We start from the raw sequence: 24,350 nt of genomic DNA, 5'->3' as shown, positions 1-24,350 counted from the left end.
TGTGCCTGATGTTCGTAAGATGAAATCATAATCTTTCAGTCAGTTTAATTGAAGTCTGGAGCTTGCATGTCAGTTAACTGCTAGTAGTCTGTTGTTATTTATGTATTATTGTCATTTTGTTTATTTTCTTTGGTTACATCTTCTGACATCAGACTCGGACTTCTCTTGAACTGAATTTTAATGTGCGTATTGTTATGCATTTACTTTTCTACATTGGTTAGAGGTATAGGGGGAGGGTTGAGATCTCACAAACATGGTTAACCCCGCCGCATTTTTGCGCCTGTCCCAAGTCAGGAGCCTCTGGCCTTTGTTAGTCTTGTATTATTTTAATTTTAGTTTCTTGTGTACAATTTGGAAATTAGTATGGCGTTCATTATCACTGAACTAGTATATATTTGTTTAGGGGCCAGCTGAATGACGCCTCCGGGTGCGGGAATTTCTCGCTACATTGAAGACCTGTTGGTGACCTTCTGCTGTTGTTTTTTATTTGGTCGGGTTGTTGTCTCTTTGACACATTCCCCATTTCCATTCTCAAATTTATTCTGGTTCTGAAATGACCGCTTGCTTCAAATTTGAAGTATATGTCTTATACAATTAACGGTACCGTTTCGACCATAAATGTCTCTTCAGTGATGCTCGTGGCCAAAATATTTGAAATCCAAAGCTTATATAAAAGATGAAGAGCTATAACCCAAAAGGTCCAAAAAGTATAGCCAAATCCGTGAAAGAGATCAGGCTGCCGTTTCATAAAACAATCGCTAATAGCGACGAACGTTAACTTTAGCGTGTAACTAACGACTACATAACGATGACGTTAACGTACGTTTCATAAAGCATACGTAGATGAATCGTTAAAATTTTCAATTGCTAGACAATCGCTATTTATTTTTAGAACGGGAATTCAAAAATATCACACTCTTTTCGTTTGAGAAAAATATGCTAGTAAAAGACGGAGAGAAAGAGTCCACGTGTAAAGTCTTATTCCAAGAAATCGCCATATTAGTGACTTAAATTGTTGGTTCACCTGTATCCACGAAAGCCATGAAAATTGGTATTCAACGCATAATGTTATATTCCGCACAGTATCAAAATATCTGAAAGTTAAGGTGGTATTTTTTTTTAAATATTCCCTCCCAAAATCCCTTTGAAACAGGACCCTTTATTTAATTAACAGCTACTGATAGATTTATATAGTTTAAAAAATTCTCAACAAAAATTTAAAAAAAATGTTATTAATATTTCAACCGGAGTTTTTATAATTGGACAAACAAGCACTGCCTGCCAAAACGCGACTGTGACAGAAGACACCTCTTAGTACCGTCATCAGTAAACATTTGGCATAGCATGTATTTTGTCTATGTTTTTGTTTATATAACACAACCAAATGGTTTAGATCCAGATAGTTCTGATTGTTCTGTTGGAAAAACTTTTTATACATATGAATTGTAAGTACATAGCACGAAAATTCTCTTTTACTTTACTCGAAAGTCAGTGTGAAAGGAGGTCAAAGCTTGTGAAATTTATCAAAGTCGTCCTTTAAAGGCGTGGTGAAAGCGTATCTGCAAACTTATATATGCCGTCTACCAAGACGGTAGCGAGATATGATACATGTGTCATTAAAATATTGTCCATGATTTTAATCCCTCCCTGAAAACCCTTTATCGTCTAAAGATTTGGCGTCGGTTGTACCTTGAAGTATGCAGGGCGACGGCCATCTTTTATTTAACGATCGCTTTGCGTCAGGTTTAACCACACGTAAATACCGTCCGCGATTCACACGCAATGTACGACCATCGCATAGTGCGATTGTTTTATGAAACGGAATTTTAGCGTTACGTTTTAGGTAACGTTCAAACGTACGCTAACGATCGTTTTATGAAACGGCAGCCAGAGCTTTGCATGACGGAGAGACATTCCTTAATTTATAATAATTTCTAATATAATGTAAGAAATTATCACTAAAGAAGAAGAAAAAAGAACCATGCCTTTAGCTAGTTTTTCTTTAATATTTAGATCTGGAGAATATATTAATGAAATTCAATCAGAAACAATTGAATTGTTCATGAAAAGATCATTATCCATGTATCAAGTGACTTGCTTCTTGATCTTCTTGTTTTTGACAAGTGTTCGACGGAACTTTGAATCATATGAGTGTAATGTAATAGAAAGTTTTGTAAAAACCAGGTAGAAGTTGTGAAAATGCAACAAATGGTCGTCAAAAACAATTTGAACAACGATTTCATACTTCTGAAAAAAAATAACTTAAATATATCTGATATCCAGTCAATACTAAAAGATTATCATTATAATCTCAACGAGATTGATATTCTCGCTTAAGACGGTACGGCAAAGATGCGAAAGGCAATCGAGTTGAAATGACCTAAGATTTATGACAACATTGTTAATTTCATTGACAATAGGCCATGCACCATTAGTTTCTATCGGTAACTTTTCATATCACTATACTGTGAGGAGAAATAAAATTATCAGTCATTACGATCAAAGGACAATTTCGTAAAATAACAATAATTATAGAGTATCAAAGGTTTTGTATCAGACATCTCATATCCAGCTGTGATATGACATGTAGTTAAGAAATAACCTAGAAATGGAAGTACCATTGATCATCTTTTTATATGATTTCCATAACAAGGGCAATATTGTAAGCGCTAGACATCATACATTCTCTTGTCAATGGCTGATAAAAATCCTATATGTAGACGAGTTCTATGAAAAATTATAACTCAAAATATACCAACCCAAAAATGGTAAAACAAGTAATAAATCTAGATTATTTTAATATGGTTAATGAATGATGAACTGAAACCACACACACAAACGGGTGTGTACAGTATTTAACAAAATAATCATGTTCATCCAAAACTATCAATTAGTCATGCGGAAGCAATTAATGCATCAATTAACTATTGTTTTATTTCATGTAAAACAAATGTAAAGCGGGTTTTTTTCAACAAAGCTAACAGCATGAAAAGGTAGTTTATCACCTTAATGTAACAAGCAATTTTAGGGGTAGGTAATGATTTTTCATTCTTATTGCTGTTGATGTTGCAAACATGAAAACAAATATTTGATGCTATGAATTCAGAGAAAAAACACTTATTATCAAATTAACATATAAATCAGACCACTTGAATTAATAACGCTTAACATGTCAATCAATATGCTTATATTTTATTTATGAAATAGAAATAAAATCGTTAATGTCGCTTTTTGTCATCTTAAAATTTGAGTTTGAAAGTTGTTTATCATAAAGTTAGGGTCACATCGACTTGTAACATTGGACGAATGTTTGATAGGATCGTCACTTTAAAAACTATATGCTTAATAAAAATTAGGACTAAAAAACTCATAGTTTACTAAATACTAAAGTCTGCAATTACTATTACAAAATGCTAATAAAAATGAGCATGGTAATATGTATAATGTCAACGAGACAACCCGACAAACCAGTATCCAACACTCTAAGGCCACCAATGGGTCTGAAATGCAGCGAGAAAATTCCGTATCCGTTGTTAAGCCTAAGCTTGCATCCAAATAAGAATTTATACTTTTTTTAGTAAAAGTGGACGTCATAACTCAAAAACATTCAAAGAACTAAACTTAAAAAAAATATACAAGAGTAACAAATACCGGAGGTTGCTGGCATGAGACATGCGCACATTTGAGGCGGGCGCCGGATAAACAAGTCAAATAAGATATCAGCCCTGCCAATATACCTTTGGCCAGTGTAGAATAAAGAAACACATAGCAATACGCACATTTCAAAAGATGTCCGAGTCTAATGTCAAAACAGAATCTTACCAACTTGGTATAAATATGAAGTAATATATGTGCATGATCCCAGTACTGAATAGGGTATCAATATAACATGCAACATTGTTTTTTTTTCAGATTAAACATTGAGATGATTGTTCATAAACATCCGAAAACTGTTATAGGAGTTGGCATGGTTGGTTTTATTTGTTTTGTTCGTGTACACGCTGATCTTGTAAATATCAGTTTTACAAAAGATGTTGGAATCTGCACCAAAACAACATGGTAATACAACTAGCATTTAATTTTTTTAGAGAGAGAAAGAGGGTGATAGAGAAAAAAATGGCCGAAAAATGAGATACCGGGAGCGTGACAATAGGAGAGAGAGAGCAGTTAGTTCAGATTAGATAAATAAATTATTAAATATTAAATAAACAGTTGATCAACAAAAACAGATATCAAATTCAGGGATTTATATTCATGAGCTCTGATATTTAATAGGTAAGTTTAACAATCAAAGCCAAGCCTCATCAATGTTATGTCAATCACATCGGATGCCAATTAAGGATTTTGCACAGTTATACATAAAACTGACACACCTGAAAAATGTGTATGACAGCACCTAATATCACCCCCAGTTTTTGGTGTGGTTTGTGTTTCTTGATCTGTAGTTCGCTAGGCTGTGTCTTGTTAACTTTTATTTGTGGGTTTCTTTTTTTTAGCAATGTCGTTGTCAGTTTGACTGTCCCTCTGGTATCTTTCTCCTCCCTTCTATGGATTTAAAATAAAATCAAATGTTGTCCGTCGTCCATTTATTTCTTTTCATAAGGGGTTATAATTCCTTTTCGAAGACGGGCATTTAAATCAATACATTCGAATGCGCAAGAAGCATATCATTAAAAAAAAAAATATTATATATATAAATGTGTGCTTAGATGAGATAACATGCATTAAACGTGTTGTTGATGGAAATGTACAAGAGGAAATATAATGATAAGAAATAACCAACATTCCTACAACGTGTAAGAATTTTATTGAAATATTCCGATAAAAAATATTAACAATTTCTTTTGTCTTACTTTCTCTAATGTATCAATTATTGGTTATGTATTCCTTGTTATTTACAGGGAACTAAAAGCAATATCTTTCTACCACAATGTAACGGGTATATTAAGAAAAGGAGATGGGTAAGTTATTTAGTTATAGTTTTAAGAGCTGATTCGTGCAAATTTACACGACGAAGATATACTAGTAGTAATAGTGTCATGAACATACTTTTTAAATTGTTTGATATTATCATATAATATATTTTTTTAATCCATATTCCAAATCCCTTCTCACAACGTTAACAGTATGTAACATTTATAAACAAAAAACGATGGTAAGTGATATTTTTGAATCGAAGGTACCAATCATTTACATAAATAAGTTCTTAATATTGATTATAACAAACTATTCTACTTCTGTTTTACACGAAAGCTACAAACATTAGAGAAACAGCCGTGAAGACCGTACTTTAACCTATAATGGTTTACTTTTTAAATTGTTATTTGGATGGAGAGTTGTCTCATTAGCACTCACACCACATCTTCTTATATCTATTTTATCACCACGTTACCTATTTTATAGTTACAATTTGGTTTGTGTCTCTTTGTTTTGTTCAGACTTTTAATCCTTCCATTTTGAGCTTTATGTGACAAATAATCAATTAAAACAATACTTATAAAAAATGTCCCTGCTGGTTATCGGTAACTAGAGTTTTATTTTGAAATATTTATGACAAAACTTGTTATGAAACTGTCCTATCAGAAATGGTTTTTGTTATAATTTAAATATTTAAGATGATAGTACTTCAGTCATAGTAGGAGGTGCAGACATCGTAGAATTAATAAAAGTTCTCCATCAAATAATTAGACCTCCACCACCTATTATTTCTTTACAAAATTTACGTTCAAGTTGGTAAATTTTAAGTTTGTTGTAGAAAAAACAGAAAGTACATTTTGTATATTGCTGTTTTAACTTTAAATATAAATATAACATAACAGAACTGCAGTTTTCCTCCGATTTTATAGATCGTTTACCAACTTACCTCCATTAAATTGGATATATCACTCCTAATTCTGGGTATTTTGAAGAATACCCAAAATAAAAAGTATGTGCTAAAATACTACAAATTAAAGATTTTTCCAAGGTGTGTATATCCCGATGCTTGTGCAGTTTAAAAAAAACTTAGTGATACCAATAAATAACAAACAAGGTATGGCATGTACAGTGCTAACAATTTGCTTGCATTGTTTTATTTTCAGTCGAGCACTAATTGCTACTCATGAAGTGGAAAAATCAGGATTATCCTATATAAAAGTCAATGTAACCATTTGCTGTCCAGGATTCTATAGACAACACAAAGGAATATGTGAAAGTAATTGATCATTTATACATTTGAAATATGTAAAAGCATTGGACAGGGAGTTAAATGATTACATGCGTGTATATAAAGCCTCCAAGCATAACAGAATCAATAAAAAAAAACCTGATATGGTTGTCTATGACACTTCTAAATGATTTTCAAAAAGCATATAGTTGATAATTTTCAATTTGAAAAAAAGATATTCATCACATTTTGTAAGTCAACATTGTACAAATCTATTGTTTACAAGTACTTATGAGAGTTACTCATTTAACAACTTATGTAAATGCGAGTTACTCATTTAACAACTTATGTAATGTTTGCCTCAAATAGAAAATAAGTTGCAGTATGATTGCCAAAGAGATAAGTATTTACTTAAGACCATAAGACTAGAATGTACGAAACTGTAGGTCCAAATCGGCAATACCCAAATCGTATAGTTACCTATAGAAGACACCTATGTGACAAAAAGTGAACAAACATTCCTGAAATGACAAAAACACCGCACTGCAAGGAATATCCAGTATCCAATGGTAAAGTCAAAAGCTCAAACACATCAAATAAATATAAATCAATATTCCTTTATGACAAAATGTTGAAATGAACCTGGTTTAAAAGCTAGCTAACACGTACATGAAATGATGTGGGACGGCGAAGTAAGGAATACACCCTTCAAGAAAACTAATATACATCTGAAGAAATTTTCATTCAAATTTAAATTTGCAACATACAAAGATGTACAGTCATAGAATAAGCCTTTTTTATCCTAGATTTAAAGATTTAAACTCAAATTCAGGAAGAATTTGTTAGTATATTGACATCAGTTTGCCAGCAGACAACAATCAACACTATATCGATACGGAAATCCATTGTAGTTCCGTTCGTTACAGTGCATGTATTTACGTTTTTTCAAATATTAGTACAATTTCATGAATAAAAAAAACTATATTCCATAACGGATGTCCTTACCATTGTTCGCATAAAAAAAATATATTTCCTGGATGTCCGGTATTTTTACATAAAACAATTATCGTGATCCAATGTTGTTTATATATGGTTATTCCTTATTGATAGTTTATATGTCAGTTGTATGATGATCGCTTTCTGAAACAATAAATGAATCGCGCATAGTGTATATGAAATTTTGTTGTTTGAAATGAATGATAATGGTCTGTAAAAATTACTTTCGTTTCTTAAAAAAAAGAAATAAAAAAAAGTTGCAGAGTTCTTGTCATTTTTTTGAAGAAACACATCCAAGAGTTCCATATGAAGACTATTACAACTATGTACTTTACATATATCTGATCTTAAACGTATCTTGGTGAAGTAATTCCAGCAACAAGTGTTTTTGTAATATAAATTATCACCATACATAGATATACTAGTAATTAGCATCATACATTGAAATGTTCATTGTTCCAAGAACCGAATATATAGGTCTCAGATTCATCAGAATTGTACATAAAGGTTCATAAATTGAAACGCAGGATGCGAGTTTCATCTGCACAAAAACTCAACAGTTTACCTTTTCAAAAATATACAGTTTATGGTGAAGAATATTCAAGAAAAACAAAAATACCCTTTTCATTAATATCATTTTTGCAAACAATTTACACAGGTTTGGACAAATGTACTCTAGAAATATCGTGGAGCCCCAATGACTTTTGCATGAATTAATAAAGACAATGTTTATAATTCTCCCCGTAATATTATATCCATAGCTTGTCCAGAATTTACTTATGGCTTGAATTGTTCAAACAAATGTAGATGCCTTGCGTCTGAAAAGTGTAATCAAACAACTGGAGAATGTAAAAGGTGCAATGAAAATCCGGCTGATACCAGGTGTGACGAAGAAACAATCAACGGAACACCAGAAACTAGGATAGGTATTTAAATAAAGAAGTGGAAAGTTGACGAAGTCGAATCACACATTTATGTAGGGAAGATAAAAAAAAGAGCCATAACTACATGGTCTGTTATTTATAACAAAAGTTTGAAATGAGGAGTCATCTCATTGGTACGAATACCACATCTTCTTATATCTATGTTATGAGTGCCATTCGAACTAGGCAAGGACAAATCAAGTTGCCCTCTAGAAATCCTTTTGTCATCAACTTTCTAGTGTACTTATAATGTTGAACTTTGGTCCTAAAAGCATGAAATCCTTCCTCTTTTTATGTTTTCTATCTGTTTAAAGAACTTAAAAAACTTACCAAATTGCAACATAAACTACAAATGAAGGTTTGGTATCTATGATGATTGTATTTTTTCGGACGTTTGACTGAGCGTTCATTAACATGAAGAGTGCAAAACAGGATCGCAAACCTTGTCAAGTCAACCAAGTCTCATTTCTTATGGATCATGTGATTCCTATAGGTTGTATTTTACCTTCATTCGTATGTTCTGAACGGGTATATCTTATCAAATTTAGTTATAAATCTAGGGGGCTTAACAACACAAACAAATAACGTTGAATCAAGGTTCGTCAAAAGATAGATTCACAAAACTAATACATGTATTTGTTTTATAATATCAAATGGTAGTGTAGGGGCAGAAAATCGTAATTGTTATCGGAGTATTGCAAATGCAATAACAAAGTCCTACTACCTCAAATAATGTTTATTTCTGTTGGATATATAGGGCAATGTTTGTCTCGATCACCACTGAAGATTTTTTAAAAGAGAGAGTCGAAAATACCAAAGGGAAATTGACAAAATTACCCCATCTATTTTATATTCAAACTCACAAGTTGAAAATAAACGGGTAACGTCATGACTCATTAAAAAGAAAAAAGCCAGAAAAATGTAAACAAAACACAACAAAACTAACTAAAGACTGAGCAACAAGAACCAAAAACTGGGGAAGGGTGATCTCAGGTGCTCAGAAAGAGTACTAGTCGAAATGCACATTTTGAACAGTAAGTTGGTACCGTTAATGTAATAGCAACTGAGAGATGCGATGGTGTATTCAATATTAATAATTATCAAAATAACATGAAGTGGCTGCATTAGACAAAATATGTATTCGTTTCTCATTACAAATTTTTATTATTATAGAGTCATCGTCGATTTTTACAATTGCTTCATATACAAGACTCTTCAATCGACAAAAAAGGACAACGGAATCATCAGCAAATACCAAACAATTCGATGTGAGTGTATTCCCAACTGCAGATGCAAGTAAACGGGACCCAAAACAAGCGTTACAAAGTGGTAATATGAATATTGAACTATATTCAAAAAAAAGTGTCATTTAATTTCTAAAAGAACCCATTTACCTAAATTATAGTCGGATCCGAAGAAAAATTACCTTAACTGGTTTTTTTTATTACAACTATTATTATTTACTGTCAAATCAGTTATTTGGTTATATGATCGGGTAAAATAAACAAGTACAGTGAATTTAGAAAGAAAAAAAACATGTTTGTGGCATTGAAAAATTCTAAATTTGAGACTAAGAGCAATTAGTGTTTTCTTAAACAATTTAATTCGTAGCTAGTCTTTATTCATGAATTTCATTTGAACTATATCATTGAATCCAAATTACATGCATAAATTATGAAGGTCTGTTATTTATTTGTGCTCCTTCATGTTTCGTTGACTCATCATAAGGTTTCATTTTGAAACGTCGTATTTCAAAGCGTTTGTCATTTTTTCAATACTCGAAGGCTGTGGTTGTTTATTTAACTAAAATGTGTTACTTTGTAGGCGATATTTCTACATCAGTTGTTGCAGTATTTGTGATCATACCACTTCTTGTGCTGATCATTATCCTTGTTTTATTAGTGAAAAGGTTTGTTAACAGAATTTTCAAAATGGTTTAGATGTTCATTTTTTCAAAGTCTTTTATTTGTTGAAATCATTTGTTATTAACCTACTCAAATAATGTCTCTCAAAAAATAAATACTATACACGAGCGTCTTGTAATATGCTGTTATTTAGCAAAATCCACCCTGTAACAATCTTTAGAGAGTATCAAAGTCAGATAACAAAAGCAAAACAAATGCCATCGTAAAGACTTTTAACTCTTCCAGCATAAAATGTATCTTTGAAAATAAACAAATTTACTTGTTCATATTTATAAATAAACGTATCACAGTTAAACAAGACTTAATTTTATTACCGCTGCAAATGTTTGTACCTGTCCTAAGTCAGGACTCTGATATACAGTAGTTGTCGTTTGTTTATGTAATTTATACGTGTTTCTCGTTTCTCGTTTTTTTTTTTGTATAGATTAGACCGTTGGGTTTCCCGTTTGAATGGTTTTACACTGGTAATATTGGGGCCCTTTATAGCTTGTTGTTCGGTGTGAGCCAAGGCTCCGTGTTGAAATCCGTACATTGATCTATAATGGTTTACTTTTTTAAATTGTTATTTGGATGGAGAGTTGTCTCATTGGCACTCACACCACATCTTCCTATATCTATTAATAGTTGATAGTTGCAATGACAATCTTTGGCACTAAAAAATGTTATGATTGACAGTCAGGCAACAGAGTGAAAATTTCTTTGGGTAGATATTCAAAACAAACTTTGATATGACTGCCCATGAGACAAAACTTCCCTAGATACCATATGACGTAAAAGTTAACAAGCATAGGCCAACGTAAATCTTCAACAGTGACCAAAACCCATGCCTCATGGTCAGCTGTAAAAGGCACAGAAACAACAATAAAAGAATAAAAACTGTATAGTCGGCCATACATTTAAAAGGCCCCGACATAAAAAAAAAGTAGTCCTAGCATTTAATATATTCTTTATGATATGCTTATTTTATCAATAAAATTGAGAATGGAAATGGGGAATATGTCAAAGAGACAACAACCCGACTAAAGAGCACAGAACAGCCTATTGCCACCAACAGGTCTTAAACGCAATGAGAAAATCCCACACCCGGAACTAAGCCTCAGCTGGCCCCTAAAGTGTACTAGTTCAGTAAAAATGGACTTCATACTTAACTAAAACAGAAAAACATACAAGACTAACAAAGGCCAGAGGCTCCTAATTTGGAACAGGCACAAAAAAGAGGCGAGGATAAACGTGTTTTGTAAGATTGCAACCCTCTCCCTATACATCTAGCAAATGTAGAAGAAAGAAATACACAATAATACGCACAATAAAACTTAGTTTAAAAGAAGTCAGAGTCCGTTGTTAAATATGTTATGGTGCATTCGATATTTGTATCAACTTGTTTGTACAAGCATGCGCACCATGACTATTGATACATATGGAACAAGACCGTTTAACCCTTCCTGAGAACTTCAGATCGCCCCAAGGTTAGTTGGGATCATGTTATTATGTCTTTATTTCTTTATGTAGTGTTTAATATACTCTTGTTCATCTGTTAGGTTTTTTTTCTTTGTAACTCGGATTTGTTTTTTTCCCTTTGTAACTCGGATTTGTTTTCCCTCAATAGATTTATGACTTTCAACTACGGTATACATGTACTACTTTTGTCTGTTTTTACAATGGCGAAGTTCAGTCTATTTTGATTTAATTATTATAAAGGCATTATGAATATTCCTTTTCATATCTTTCGCCACTATTTTTTGCAGGTATCATGGTAGATATAATTTCAAGAAACGTGGAACCACAGGTAAATAGTTTTATCCAAGAATGAAGAATGTGAGCTTGTAGCTAACATTACTTTATTTTAATATTTCATGTTCTATACATGTTGATATTTTCGTCCCGAAATTAATATCTTTAAACAAATACAATTGATAAAGCAAACACGTTCATCTTTCTTATTTCGCTCATAACAGTAGAATTTAACTTAACAATATGTTTTTTAAACTTTTTTTTCCTTTAATATATAAATGATATACAGGTAGATTAAGTTTCTCGATCGTCTAATCTGACATTGCTATACACTTATAGACTGAAAGAAACATTCTGAATGTTCAAAACGTTTGAAAAAGACTATGACGGGTGCCGCATGTGGAGCAGGATCTGCTTACCCTTCCGGAGCACCTGAGATCACCCCTAGTTTTTGGTGGGGTTCGTGTTGTTTATTCTTTAGTTTTCTATGTTGTGTCATGTGTACTATTGTTTTTCTGTTTGTCTTTTTCATTTTTAGCCATGGCGTTGTCAGTTTGTTTTAGATTTACGAGTTTGACTGTCCCTTTGGTGTCTTTCGTCCCTCTTTTATTACCACTGGGTCGATGTCTCTGCTGGTGGACATTTTGTCCCCGAGGACATAATCCGCCCAGTAGCAAAACTACAATTGCATGAACTTACGAAGTACTGACAGGAAACTGGCTCGGACGTCGCCCAGTATAAAAAGGTCCGAAACAGACGTCACCATGGTGTCGTCTGATACGGCAGGTGTCCCCTCATCACCAGACATGACAAATAACCCAAACACGACTCATTCAGATAATCGTCCTAGTGACAACAGCAATATTACACATATACAGCCTTGTTCCGTTCTCCTTAAAGACATTTTGGTTTTTGATGACACAGTACAATACTGTCGCATTTCAAAATGTGAGACCAAAGGCTGCAAAACTTGTGCTATTTTAATTACAGATGCTGAATTCACTAGCAATTTGACCAAGAAGTCATATTTTACCAGAAGTTACGATGATCTGAATTGTAAATCGATAAATGTCGTCTACGGATTAGAGTGCAACCTTTGCGGCTTGGTATACGTCGGTGAAACGAAAGGAAGGCTAAACAAACGTATGTGCGGTCATAGATCAGACATTAACCTCAATGCTAACGACATTCTATACCAGCATTTCAATCAGCCCGATCATTCCATCGTTTCTATGACAGTTCGAATTATTGAAAAAATATACCATAGCTCGAACAATCCTAATCTTTCAACGACTCTCCGTAGACAAAAAGAAGACTACTGGATTAGAAAATTGGGAACTGCAACACCGTATGGCTGCAATGACAAAATTGATGGTATAGGTATTCTATCTAGTCCTTCGTGTAACTCGGTGAATGTGATGAATATTTTCAACTCGACTCCTCGACGTAGACGTAGTCATGGCCATCGTCATTATACATCACCCTCTCTGCATGATGTCTCTATTAATGACTTGCTGCCATGCATACAAAAACCGTTAGGTAGTCATCACATTCGCACGAAACTTTACTCATTACCCCTTTCAAAACTTCATTCTCTGTTCAATTTATGTTTGGAATCCACTGTAACAAACCCTCATTCAAACCAATACAAACTACAAGCTATAATTTCGGATATTGCTAGTCACAGACTTTTCAAGCCAGTTCGCATTGGAAAAGATGAAAAAGAGAAAAGATCTTTTCTAAATCTTTCCTTTGCCAACAAAGGTCTCGATGGCGTCAACCTAGGCAATATCCTTCATCATAAATTAGTTCAATTGAAAATACCTCCTTATTTCAAAGACCAGTCTGTACCAATAATTTCTTATACCTATACCAAACCTATTGCAACTAAAATTTTCAATTACAAACGCGTTTTGCAGGATCTCGATATTGACGACTTCAAGTCTAAACCTCCTGATTGCACTTGTGGTAGTTCCCAATTCACATATAATCCTGCTGGCCACGTTATTACCGGTGACCTTAACATTGTTAATAACACTTCTCTACGAAACGTGTTATCGAAAGGTCCGAAATATCGTGAGCCTAAATCCATCAATTGGAAACACAACTTTAAAATTTTGATGGATTCAGTCGAGGATTATGCCAGGCAATGGGCTAAGCGCGAGAAGGAAGACGTAGACACTCTATCCGAATGGATTAAGGCAGTGAGGTCGTTAATACAAATCAGAATTAAGAAACTGAATGGGTCCATCAATGCCCATGCTACGTCAATCTTCAAAGATCCAAATGTTGCTAAACACCTATCTGACCTCCATGATGAATATGTTGTTGTCCCCGCAGACAAAGCCCCAAATAACATCGTTTTTATCTGTAAAAGTCATTACATTAATTGCTTGATAAACGAATTGGGTATAGACAATTCACTTGGAAACCCAACATATACCCTCACGACACTTACCAAAGAGGAAATCCTGGATAATCATAGGTCTGTTCTTTGTTCCTTTGGTATTTCAACCAAAGATGAAGAACTGGATCTTCCATCACTGTATTGGATACCTAAACTACATAAGTGTCCTTACAAACAACGGTATATTGCTGGGTCTTCCAAGTGCTCCACGAAACCCCTTTCTAAATTATTAACATCCATTTTATCAGCAATCAAAGACGGGCTTCAAAATTATTGTGAAACTGCCTATTCTAGAGGTGGTGTGAATCAGATGTGGATACTTAAAAATTCCAAAGATCTTTTAGAGTACATACAATCTAACTCTCTTTCATCTTGTAACAGTATTAAAACATTTGACTTTTCTACTCTTTACACAAGTATTCCACATTCCAAACTAAAAGACAAATTAAAAGAGTTGGTATTACTTTGCTTCATAAAAAAGAATGGCCAACGTAGATACAAGTATCTTGTCTTAGGGAGGGATAAATCATACTTTGTAAAGAACCATTCTGATTCAAACAAAAAATTCTCTGAAACCGATATTATCAAGATGCTTGATTTCTTGATTGACAACATATTTGTTACGTTCGGAGGACGTGTTTTTCAACAGACTGTCGGCATCCCAATGGGAACAAACTGTGCCCCTCTACTTGCTGACTTGTTTCTTTATTATTATGAGGCTGACTTCATGCAGGAACTTCTTAGGAAGAAAGATAAGAAGTTAGCAATATCCTTTAACTCTACTTTCCGCTATATAGATGACGTTCTTTCACTAAACAATTCAAAATTTGGTGACAATGTGGATCGCATCTATCCCATCGAATTGGAGATAAAGGATACTACAGATACAGTTAAGTCGGCTTCATATCTTGACTTACATCTAGAAATTGACAATGAGGGTCGGTTGAAGACAAAACTTTACGACAAAAGAGATGATTTCAGCTTTCCAATTGTGAACTTTCCATTTCTAAGTAGCAACATTCCAGCAGCACCTGCATACGGGGTATATATCTTCCAATTGATACGATATTTCCTATCATGATTTTCTTGATAGAGGGTTACTGCTCACAAGGAAGCTATTAAACCAAGAGTTCCAAATGGTGAAGTTTAAATCATCCCTTCGTAAATTTTACGGACGCCATCACGAGTTGGTTGACCGTTATGGAATAACCGTTTCACAAATGATATCGGATATGTTCCTTACTTCGTAACTACAATCCCCTTCCCTTTCATGAATTTGACCTACCGAATTAGACTATTTACCGGATTTGTAATCACATAAGCAACATGACGGGTGCCGCATGTGGAGCAGGATCTGCTTACCCTTCCGGAGCACCTGAGATCACCCCTAGTTTTTGGTGGGGTTCTTGTTGTTTATTCTTTAGTTTTCTATGTTGTGTCATGTGTACTATTGTTTTTCTGTTTGTCTTTTTCATTTTTAGCCATGGCGTTGTCAGTTTGTTTTAGATTTACGAGTTTGACTGTCCGTTTGGTGTCTTTCGTCCCTCTTTTAACTAAGAAACTACGTTTTTAAACAGAAAATGTTTCATTTCATTAATTTGATATTTCATGTAATGTCTCAATAGTAGCTATTTCGCGACCATCATGGAAAGTTTTGCATCTGTCTCTAAACTCACCAATTTCAATGGACGAATCAAGAAAATAGATTACATTGTGTTGATTTTGTACGAAAGAATTGAAACAATGTCGATAAGAAAATATTTCAAAAAAATATGAAAACGCCGAACTACAGCAGGAAGACATTTGATAAAAAAAAAAAACACCTGCAAAATAACAACCTTGAAATATAAACATTTGTAAACGATATATCAAACTAATAACTGAAACCTCAGACAATATAAACACGTAAATAAACTCACCATAGAAACCAGGACTAAATTTTATATATACGCCAGACGCGCGTTTCGTCTACAAAAGACTCATCAGTGACGCTCGAATCCAAAAAGGTTAAAAAAAAAAGCCAAATAAAGTACGAAGTTAAAGAGCATTGAGATCCAAAATTCCTAAAAGTGTTGTCAAATACAGCTAAGGTAATCAATGCCTGAGGTAGAAAAGCCTTAGTATTTAAAAAAAAACTTTTTTTGTAAACAGTTAATTTATAAATACATTATTGTATAACAATATCAATGATAATTCATGTCGGCACAAAAAGTGCAGACTACTGGGCTTGTGATACCCTCGGGAAAATAAATCTCCACCAGCAGTGGCATCGACCCAGTGGTTGTAAATAAACTCATCATAGATACCAGGACTTAATTTTATATATACGCCAGACGCGCGTTTCGTCTACAAAAGACTCATCAGTGACGCTCGAACCCAAAAAAGTTAAAAAAAGCCAAATAAAGTACGAAGTTGAAGAGCATTGAGATCAAAAATTTCTAAAAGTGTTGCCAAATACAGCTAAGGTAATCTATGCCTGAGGTAGAAAAGCCTTAGTATTTCAAAAAATTCAAAATTTTGTAAACAGTTAATTTATAAAAGTAACAATATCAATGATAATTCATGTCAGCACAAAAAGTGCTGACTACTGGGCTTGTGATACCCTCGGGAAAATAAATCTCCACCAGCAGTGGAATCGACCCAGTGGTTGTAAATAAACTCATCATAGATACCAGGACTTAATATTATATATACACCAGACGCGTGTTTCGTCTACAAAAGACTCATCAGTGACGCTCGAACCCAAAAAAGTTAAAAAAAAAAAAAAGCCAAATAAAGTACGAAGTTAAAGAGCATTGAGATCCAAAATTCCTAAAAGTGTTGCCAAATACAGCTAAAGTAATCTATGCCTGAGGTAGAAAAGCCTTAGTATTTCAAAAAATTCAAAATTTTGTAAACAGTTAATTTATAAAAGTAACAATATCAATGATAATTCATGTCAGCACAAAAAGTGCTGACTACTGGGCTTGTGATACCCTCGGGAAAATAAATCTCCACCAGCAGTGGAATCGACCCAGTGGTTGTAAATAAACTCATCATAGATACCAGGACTTAATATTATATATACACCAGACGCGTGTTTCGTCTACAAAAGACTCATCAGTGACGCTCGAACCCAAAAAAGTTAAAAAAAAAAAAGCCAAATAAAGTACGAAGTTAAAGAGCATTGAGATCCAAAATTCCTAAAAGTGTTGCCAAATACAGCTAAAGTAATCTATGCCTGAGGTAGAAAAGCCTTAGTATTTAAAAAAAAAACTTTTTTTGTAAACAGTTAATTTATAAATACATTATTGTATAACAATATCAATGATAATTCATGTCGGCACAAAAAGTGCAGACTACTAGGCTTGTGATACCCTCGGGAAAATAAATCTCCACCAGCAGTGGCATCGACCCAGTGGTTGTAAATAAACTCATCATAGATACCAGGACTTAATTTTATATATACGCCAGACGCGCGTTTCGTCTACAAAAGACTCATCAGTGACGCTCGAACCCAAAAAAGTTAAAAAAGCCAAATAAAGTACGAAGTTGAAGAGCATTGAGATCCAAAATTTCTAAAAGTGTTGCCAAATACAGCTAAGGTAATCTATGCCTGAGGTAGAAAAGCCTTAGTATTTCAAAAAATTCAAAATTTTGTAAACAGTTAATTTATAAAAGTAACAATATCAATGATAATTCATGTCAGCACAAAAAGTGCTGACTACTGGGCTTGTGATACCCTCGGGAAAATAAATCTCCACCAGCAGTGGAATCGACCCAGTGGTTGTAAATAAACTCATCATAGATACCAGGACTTAATATTATATATACACCAGACGCGTGTTTCGTCTACAAAAGACTCATCAGTGACGCTCGAACCCAAAAAAGTTAAAAAAAAAAAAAAGCCAAATAAAGTACGAAGTTAAAGAGCATTGAGATCCAAAATTCCTAAAAGTGTTGCCAAATACAGCTAAAGTAATCTATGCCTGAGGTAGAAAAGCCTTAGTATTTCAAAAAATTCAAAATTTTGTAAACAGTTAATTTATAAATATAACAATATCAATGATAATTTATGTCAGCACAAAAAGTGCTGACTACTGGGCTTGTGATACCCTCGGGGAAATAAATCTCCACCAGCAGTGGCATCGACCCAGTGATTGTAAATAAACTCATCATAGATACCAGGACTAAATTTTATATATATGTCAAACGCGCGTTTCGTCTACAAAAGACTCATCAGTAATTTATTTTACAATATTAGATGCTGTGAACGGTTTACTTAAATACTATCTTATTGGCAATGATATTTTAGAATCAGTTCACAAGTTGATGAGTGAGAGCAGCCATACAATGAAACTAATGAATAAAAGCCACGAATTAACTCAAGTTAATACTAATGAAGAGATACTAAGGGGTGGTAGTTACAAAGACGTGGATGGTAACCGAGTTTACATTAGCATGTACAATGCTATGAATATCGATGTTCTTCACGAGGATTCAGATATGGAAAGAAAAAGCAAAGATCTACAATACATTAGCATGCATTTACAGTATTTGTCTGAAAACATGCGACAATCTGTTCCAAATGACCATGACACTGTAGAATCTAAATAAGATAACGTGTTCACAAATGACTCATTTGTCGGGCAAATGTAGATATTTCTAAGTTCTTAAATCTAAATTGTGCAAATTCATCAGCAGTTTTTTGTTTCTCAAATCTTTGCATACTTTAAACAGAACAGTTAATTGAACCAGTATTGTTATTCTATTCATAATCACATTAAAAAGCACATCCATTTAGATTGAACTTTTTAACTCACTCCGGAAATTACGAAACTTAATTTCTAAATCATTTAGGCAAACATAATGTTCATGGTTTTTTCTTTTATTAACTTAATACATTTGTAAAAACTGTATATTAAATGTTAAAACTTATTTCATTGTATATGTCAACCACAAACAGACGCAAAAATTATTAACAAAAATACCAAACCTGACAAAATCAGACTCTGGACTAAATCAACAAACGGCAAAATGAAAAACAACTGATATATCCCTGACTTGTCGAACACAAAAAGTAGCATTGATGTCTCACAACTTAACAACCTGGTGATATCCGTAATTCGATTTATTCTACTGCTGAACAAGCTTCATTGATTGATCATCAATTGTTTAACGTAATGTGCCGGTTTTTTTCATGCGTATGAAGGTCAATAGCGAGATAGTCAGACTTGAATTACATTAAGGGAGGTAAATTCAGACTATCCCTGGAATCGGAAATGCATAGTTTATTGGGGTAGATATCTTGCTATGCAGTATAAAACTTGTGTGTCTGTCTGAAATGGTTGCATTTATTCTTTGTCTTTGTTGTGCGGTAAGCGTGGCACTCATTCTACATGAATAATAAAATTAATGTTCCTTTTCAACATTCGAGCTAATTTGTCTATACCTCACAGTATTAAAAACAGATGGCTCACTTTCGCGACGCAAACAAAACCTGATTGGCAACAACGGGTTAACTAAGTATGTAACAGCAATAACTGCTACACTTGTGACACATCGTGTGTTGTTAGACAAGGAGAACAAACGGCCGGTGAGAATTTGGATTTCGACTTGTCATATCAAGCACAGAAAATTGTAATATTAAACACGGCCAAATGGGCATCGCCCTTTGGAATGTGAAAAGTAAAATCATAAAAATGGTAAACTCCGAGGAAAATTTAAACCTGAAAGTCACTAATCAAATGGCAAAATCAAAAGCTCAAACGCATCAAACCACTTGATAACATCTGTCATATTCCTGGCTTAGTGCAAGCATTTTCTTGTGTAGAAAATGGTGGATTAAACCTGGTTTAAAAGCTAACAAAACCTCTCACTTATATGACAGCTGCATAAAATTCCATTAAATTGAGAACGATGTGTGAACAAAACAAATAGACATAATAGGTAAAAGGTCAAAAAAGGGCAGAGCAGTCAACATGATGTTATTGTCTAAATCACTACAGAGAAATCACTACAAATATGTAACATAGAAGCACAAAAAGGCATAAAAAAACACAAAAGTGAACGAAAAGAATACAAACATCGTAAAAGAACAATTGCACAATGACGGGATGTATAAGTACAGGGTAGGCGGGCGTCCCAAAAAGATGCGGGAAGAAAGAAAAAACAGTAGAAAAACAATAAGGTCTTTCCTCGCGTAGAGGAAAGACCTTAAATAGTATCGTAGAACAAGAACACAATGACAGGATGCATAAGTAGAGTCACAGCAAATGGATATCACCAAAAACAGACTAAACAGTAAAAGTAATACTTAGTAAGCATATTAGTGAAAATACTTTTTGATGGGAAATTATCTCTTATGATAACCCCAGTAAGTATATGTAAGTTGTATAGTTAACAAGATGAAATACTGACGTAGACCAGGGATCAGAAGTTATATGTTTTATACTACTAAACATGGAGATGAATTGTAAATGTATTTTGGTTGTTAGATTTGTTTCTCAGTTCCTGCTACTGCATAAAATGTTGATACATAGATCAAATGACATTTAGGGGTATATATTTCAAGCATATTCAAGACGAGCAAACTAATGCAAGTGCAAACACTAAAAAGAACTGTCACAAAGTGCATCTCATTTAATTTGAATGTCTGTATCAACACGACGCGTGCCACATGAAGAGACGGATCTTCTTACTTTACCGTTTTAACACCCGGTTATGATAGGGGTAGTGTTGCACATGCCCAGTCTTTAATGTTATGTGCTGTGTTAGTCTGGTTGTCCTTATTGGGGTTTAACATTTACCATTTTGCTTTCAAGCTTTATCTTCGAATTTACTATAATATTTAACAACAAACTAATGTATACTGATTTGTGACATTAAGATATAATAGTTATTACGGTGAGGTTGAATTTTCTGTCATCTATTCATCACCCATGCACGAACTTGTCTCAGAAAAAAAATACATCTCTGTACATTAACCTCACTTTCAGAGATGAGAGTTTTTTTCTGTGCTTTTGACCATCTAAGTAGTATATATTGTGTGGCAGCAGCAAATATTTTTGCCACGTTGACAAAAATTTGTTCCCGCTAGCAAAATTGTATAATATATTTGTTGAATAATATCAAAATATTGGATTTTAAAATTTGTAGAAATATAAAAGACTGTTTTGATTTTTTCACACGTTGAATTTTGCAGACGTCAAGAAAATTACATAATATAACTGTTGTATAATATTAAATGAAAATTTTGTTTTTTCACTTTTAAAAGAATGTTTTGATTTATTTTCCATCGCATTTAACATATAGACAATTTAAATTGTTAATATTTTGGATAAAGAAGTTAAAAGTAAAACTGAAAAAATAGAAGATTAAATGACTTCGCGTTGAGAGAAGAAATTTTATAAAACTTTTAAGTTTCATTTGTAACAAAAAATGAATAAGAATTGAAAGTATATTAATTAACCCTAACCCTAGCGTATATTGTAAAAACTATTATTATTATTTATTAAAACAATCCATACTCAAACATTAATTAAACCTTATCCATCTACCACTCTTATCCCAACCATATATCACGGAATTAATTACCCCTAATTCATTCCCTAATTAGACTATTGTTTTTATTTCTCATCCGGGTATTTAATTCCTCAAAATATTTGCAAAATGTCACCCATCAACACCATGTTTATATTCATCATCATTTGTTTCACAATGTCAGCTGTTTCATGCTCGCATGAATTGAGAGATGTATGCACAGTGGAGGGGGATACTCTCCATTGCAGATGGACTGGAGCAGGGCTCTACAACACCAGAATCCGACTAGATGTAAAGAAAGTCGTATTCGAAAGATTTTTTGTTGCCGGACAATTGGACCTTGCAAATAATAGAGACCTGCATTCAATTGAGATCAAACAAGGAAATTCTAAATGCAGCAATGTTTTAGCAACACCAGAAACAATAACAATTGTTAATGGTATACATTGTGATGTAAGTATATAGGAAATTAGAAAAGAATAACAGAATAATAAGAGCTTTAAAGTAATCACGTAGTATTGTCTCTATATGTAAAGTGACTAGAAACAACCTAAACTATGAGCAGATCTTATATATTATTTATTAATTTTATTGTGTAAAACATTTCTTACATTATGTATATTTTTTTTTTTTACAGAATGGAGTCATAGCTTCTACAACAACAACAGCAGCAACAAGAGTAACACCAGGATCCACATTGTCAATCGGCACCACTGATAAACAACTGGTAAGCATTTATCTGATATTTTTTTAATTAAAACGTCCGTTTTGTTTTCTATTTTTATTAGGAAATACATGTACATGAACGAGTCAATTTGTATTCTCTATAGTATAGTGCTTAAAAACAAATTAAAATGTGAAGGATAAGATTTTTTAATATCAACATTTTCATGAAATACATGATTTTATTTCTTTATTTCAGAAGTCAACACCACATGCACAGGAGGAAGACAAGGGTCTAGATAATATTAAGATCATTCTTATAATGATTTTTGGTAAGTATCTAAATTTAATTTATTTATTTGATTGACAAACAATATAAAAATAAAATAAATAAATAAAATAAAAATATATACATGTTCTAATAAAAACACTTATTTATAAATAAGAAAAAGATGCGGTATGAGTGCCAATGTATTATAGATCAAAGTATGACCTTCAACACAGAGCAAAAGCTCACACCAAACAGTAAGCTATAAAGACAATTCAAACAGAAAAACCAATGGTCTAATCTATTTATATATATCAATATATTTTATAATTTTTAAAGTAAGTGACATATTCAAATTTATCTTTACAGCATCTCTAGCATGTGTTATGCTCTTGTCGCTGATGTTATTTTGCATCTGCAAAAAGAAGAGAACTGCAAAAACCAATTTCCGCCAACACCAATTCTCCTTCAATGTCGATGCAGATTCACTATCCGAAATAGAAATTGCAGATTTTGTTAATACACCAAAAAAAACTGTTTAAGTTAATATCTATCTCTGTATTTACTACTTTTTAATTTGTAGAATATATCCTCATCGCAATTTATGAAAGGCTTCAAGAAATTATAAATTATTTTTTTCCACCACGTGAAAATAACAGACGAGTAGCCCCAGCACAACAACAACCACCAAGAATATTGAGAAGATCAAACAGGATATCTATTCGGCCACAGAGACTAACCTATGATTAATTTTCTAAACTTTTAAATTTTATGAAATTTTTTAAATTTTTTTTCTAAATTTTATATTTTTTTTTTTTTTTTTTTTCTAAATTTTATAATCTTTTTTCTAAATTTTATAAACTTATTTATACACTGTTATCTAAATTTTAATAATCACTGATGAGGATGTATTCTACAAATCTACTTATATTATGAAAAATTATATCACCAAAACTTTTCAATTTTCTTTCATTTGATTTATTTGGATTAGTTACACTTTATTTTAATTAAAGAAAAGATTTTGATTATACTCGCATTTCTCTACTCTCATTTTATTATATTGTAAATAGTAGTATACATGTAGTTTGTTTTTATAAATTCACCTTAGTTTATATGTTTCATGCTCATTCAAACCATAAATTTCATTATAAATCTATTCTTTTCATTAAATAATCTACTTTCTCTGGTATTAAAGTTCATTATTAATCTATTCCTTTCATTAAATTATTCTTTTTAGTTTTCCATTTACATATGTTTAGTTTTGTAATAGAAATAAATTAAATTAAAAAACAAATATGATTGGTATTATTGTATATATGTAAATAATATATATATGTATATAATGTTTGGAGAACTTTTTGTTTTTATGTTTACTTTATCATCATTTTCATCTTTGGAATTTTTTCATATGAGAATTTACAGCATCCAAATTTAATTACAACATATTATCGCATATTTTATCATATTGTGTTTGCTTAAACTTTTTTTCTTTTGTTTTTATTACTTTTTATAGTGCTATATGATTAAGTTAAACCTAGAGATAAATATATAAAAATTCTTGATTTGTAACCGCTGTCATGGTGCTTTCTATAACATGTTTTATGTGAAAAAAATGGTGCATTACAAATGATGTAAGTTTTTTATAACCAAATTTCATTTGATAGTTCTCTTGTTTATATTATTTACAATTGTTATATAAATAGTGCAGAAAACTTGATTTGTTTTGAAACTTACTATGTTGTTTCATGGAATAAAGTATTTGTATTTGATA

The 24,350-nt window shown here is 32.6% G+C and overlaps 2 protein-coding genes across 3 annotated transcripts; both read left to right on the top strand.

Annotated features, from left to right (window-relative positions):
- The first annotated feature begins 1,344 nt into the window (after nucleotides 1-1,344).
- LOC134727345 (uncharacterized) lies at nucleotides 1,345-18,723 on the top strand. The gene is made up of 9 exons (XM_063591723.1): nucleotides 1,345-1,445; nucleotides 3,913-4,059; nucleotides 4,902-4,961; nucleotides 6,081-6,193; nucleotides 7,903-8,067; nucleotides 9,238-9,393; nucleotides 9,889-9,973; nucleotides 11,735-11,775; nucleotides 18,422-18,723. Exons 1-9 carry the CDS (start codon nucleotides 1,345-1,347, stop codon nucleotides 18,721-18,723), a joined length of 1,170 nt encoding a protein of 389 aa, XP_063447793.1.
- A 2,850-nt stretch (nucleotides 18,724-21,573) lies between these two features.
- LOC134728303 (uncharacterized) lies at nucleotides 21,574-24,348 on the top strand. Of its 2 annotated transcripts, none has more exons than XM_063592870.1 (4): nucleotides 21,574-22,101; nucleotides 22,286-22,375; nucleotides 22,571-22,643; nucleotides 23,163-24,348. In XM_063592870.1, exons 1-4 carry the CDS (start codon nucleotides 21,778-21,780, stop codon nucleotides 23,327-23,329), a joined length of 654 nt encoding a protein of 217 aa, XP_063448940.1. In that variant the 5' UTR covers nucleotides 21,574-21,777; the 3' UTR covers nucleotides 23,330-24,348. The 2 variants fall into 2 exon arrangements, with proteins under 2 accessions (XP_063448940.1, XP_063448939.1); XM_063592869.1 differs by having other exon boundaries at nucleotides 22,949-24,348.
- The last annotated feature ends 2 nt before the right edge of the window (nucleotides 24,349-24,350 follow it).

The sequence above is a fragment of the Mytilus trossulus genome, chromosome 8 (assembly GCF_036588685.1).
Source record: "Mytilus trossulus isolate FHL-02 chromosome 8, PNRI_Mtr1.1.1.hap1, whole genome shotgun sequence".
Classification (NCBI taxonomy): domain Eukaryota; kingdom Metazoa; phylum Mollusca; class Bivalvia; order Mytilida; family Mytilidae; genus Mytilus; species Mytilus trossulus.
This window is presented reverse-complemented; position numbering and strand designations above follow the sequence as displayed.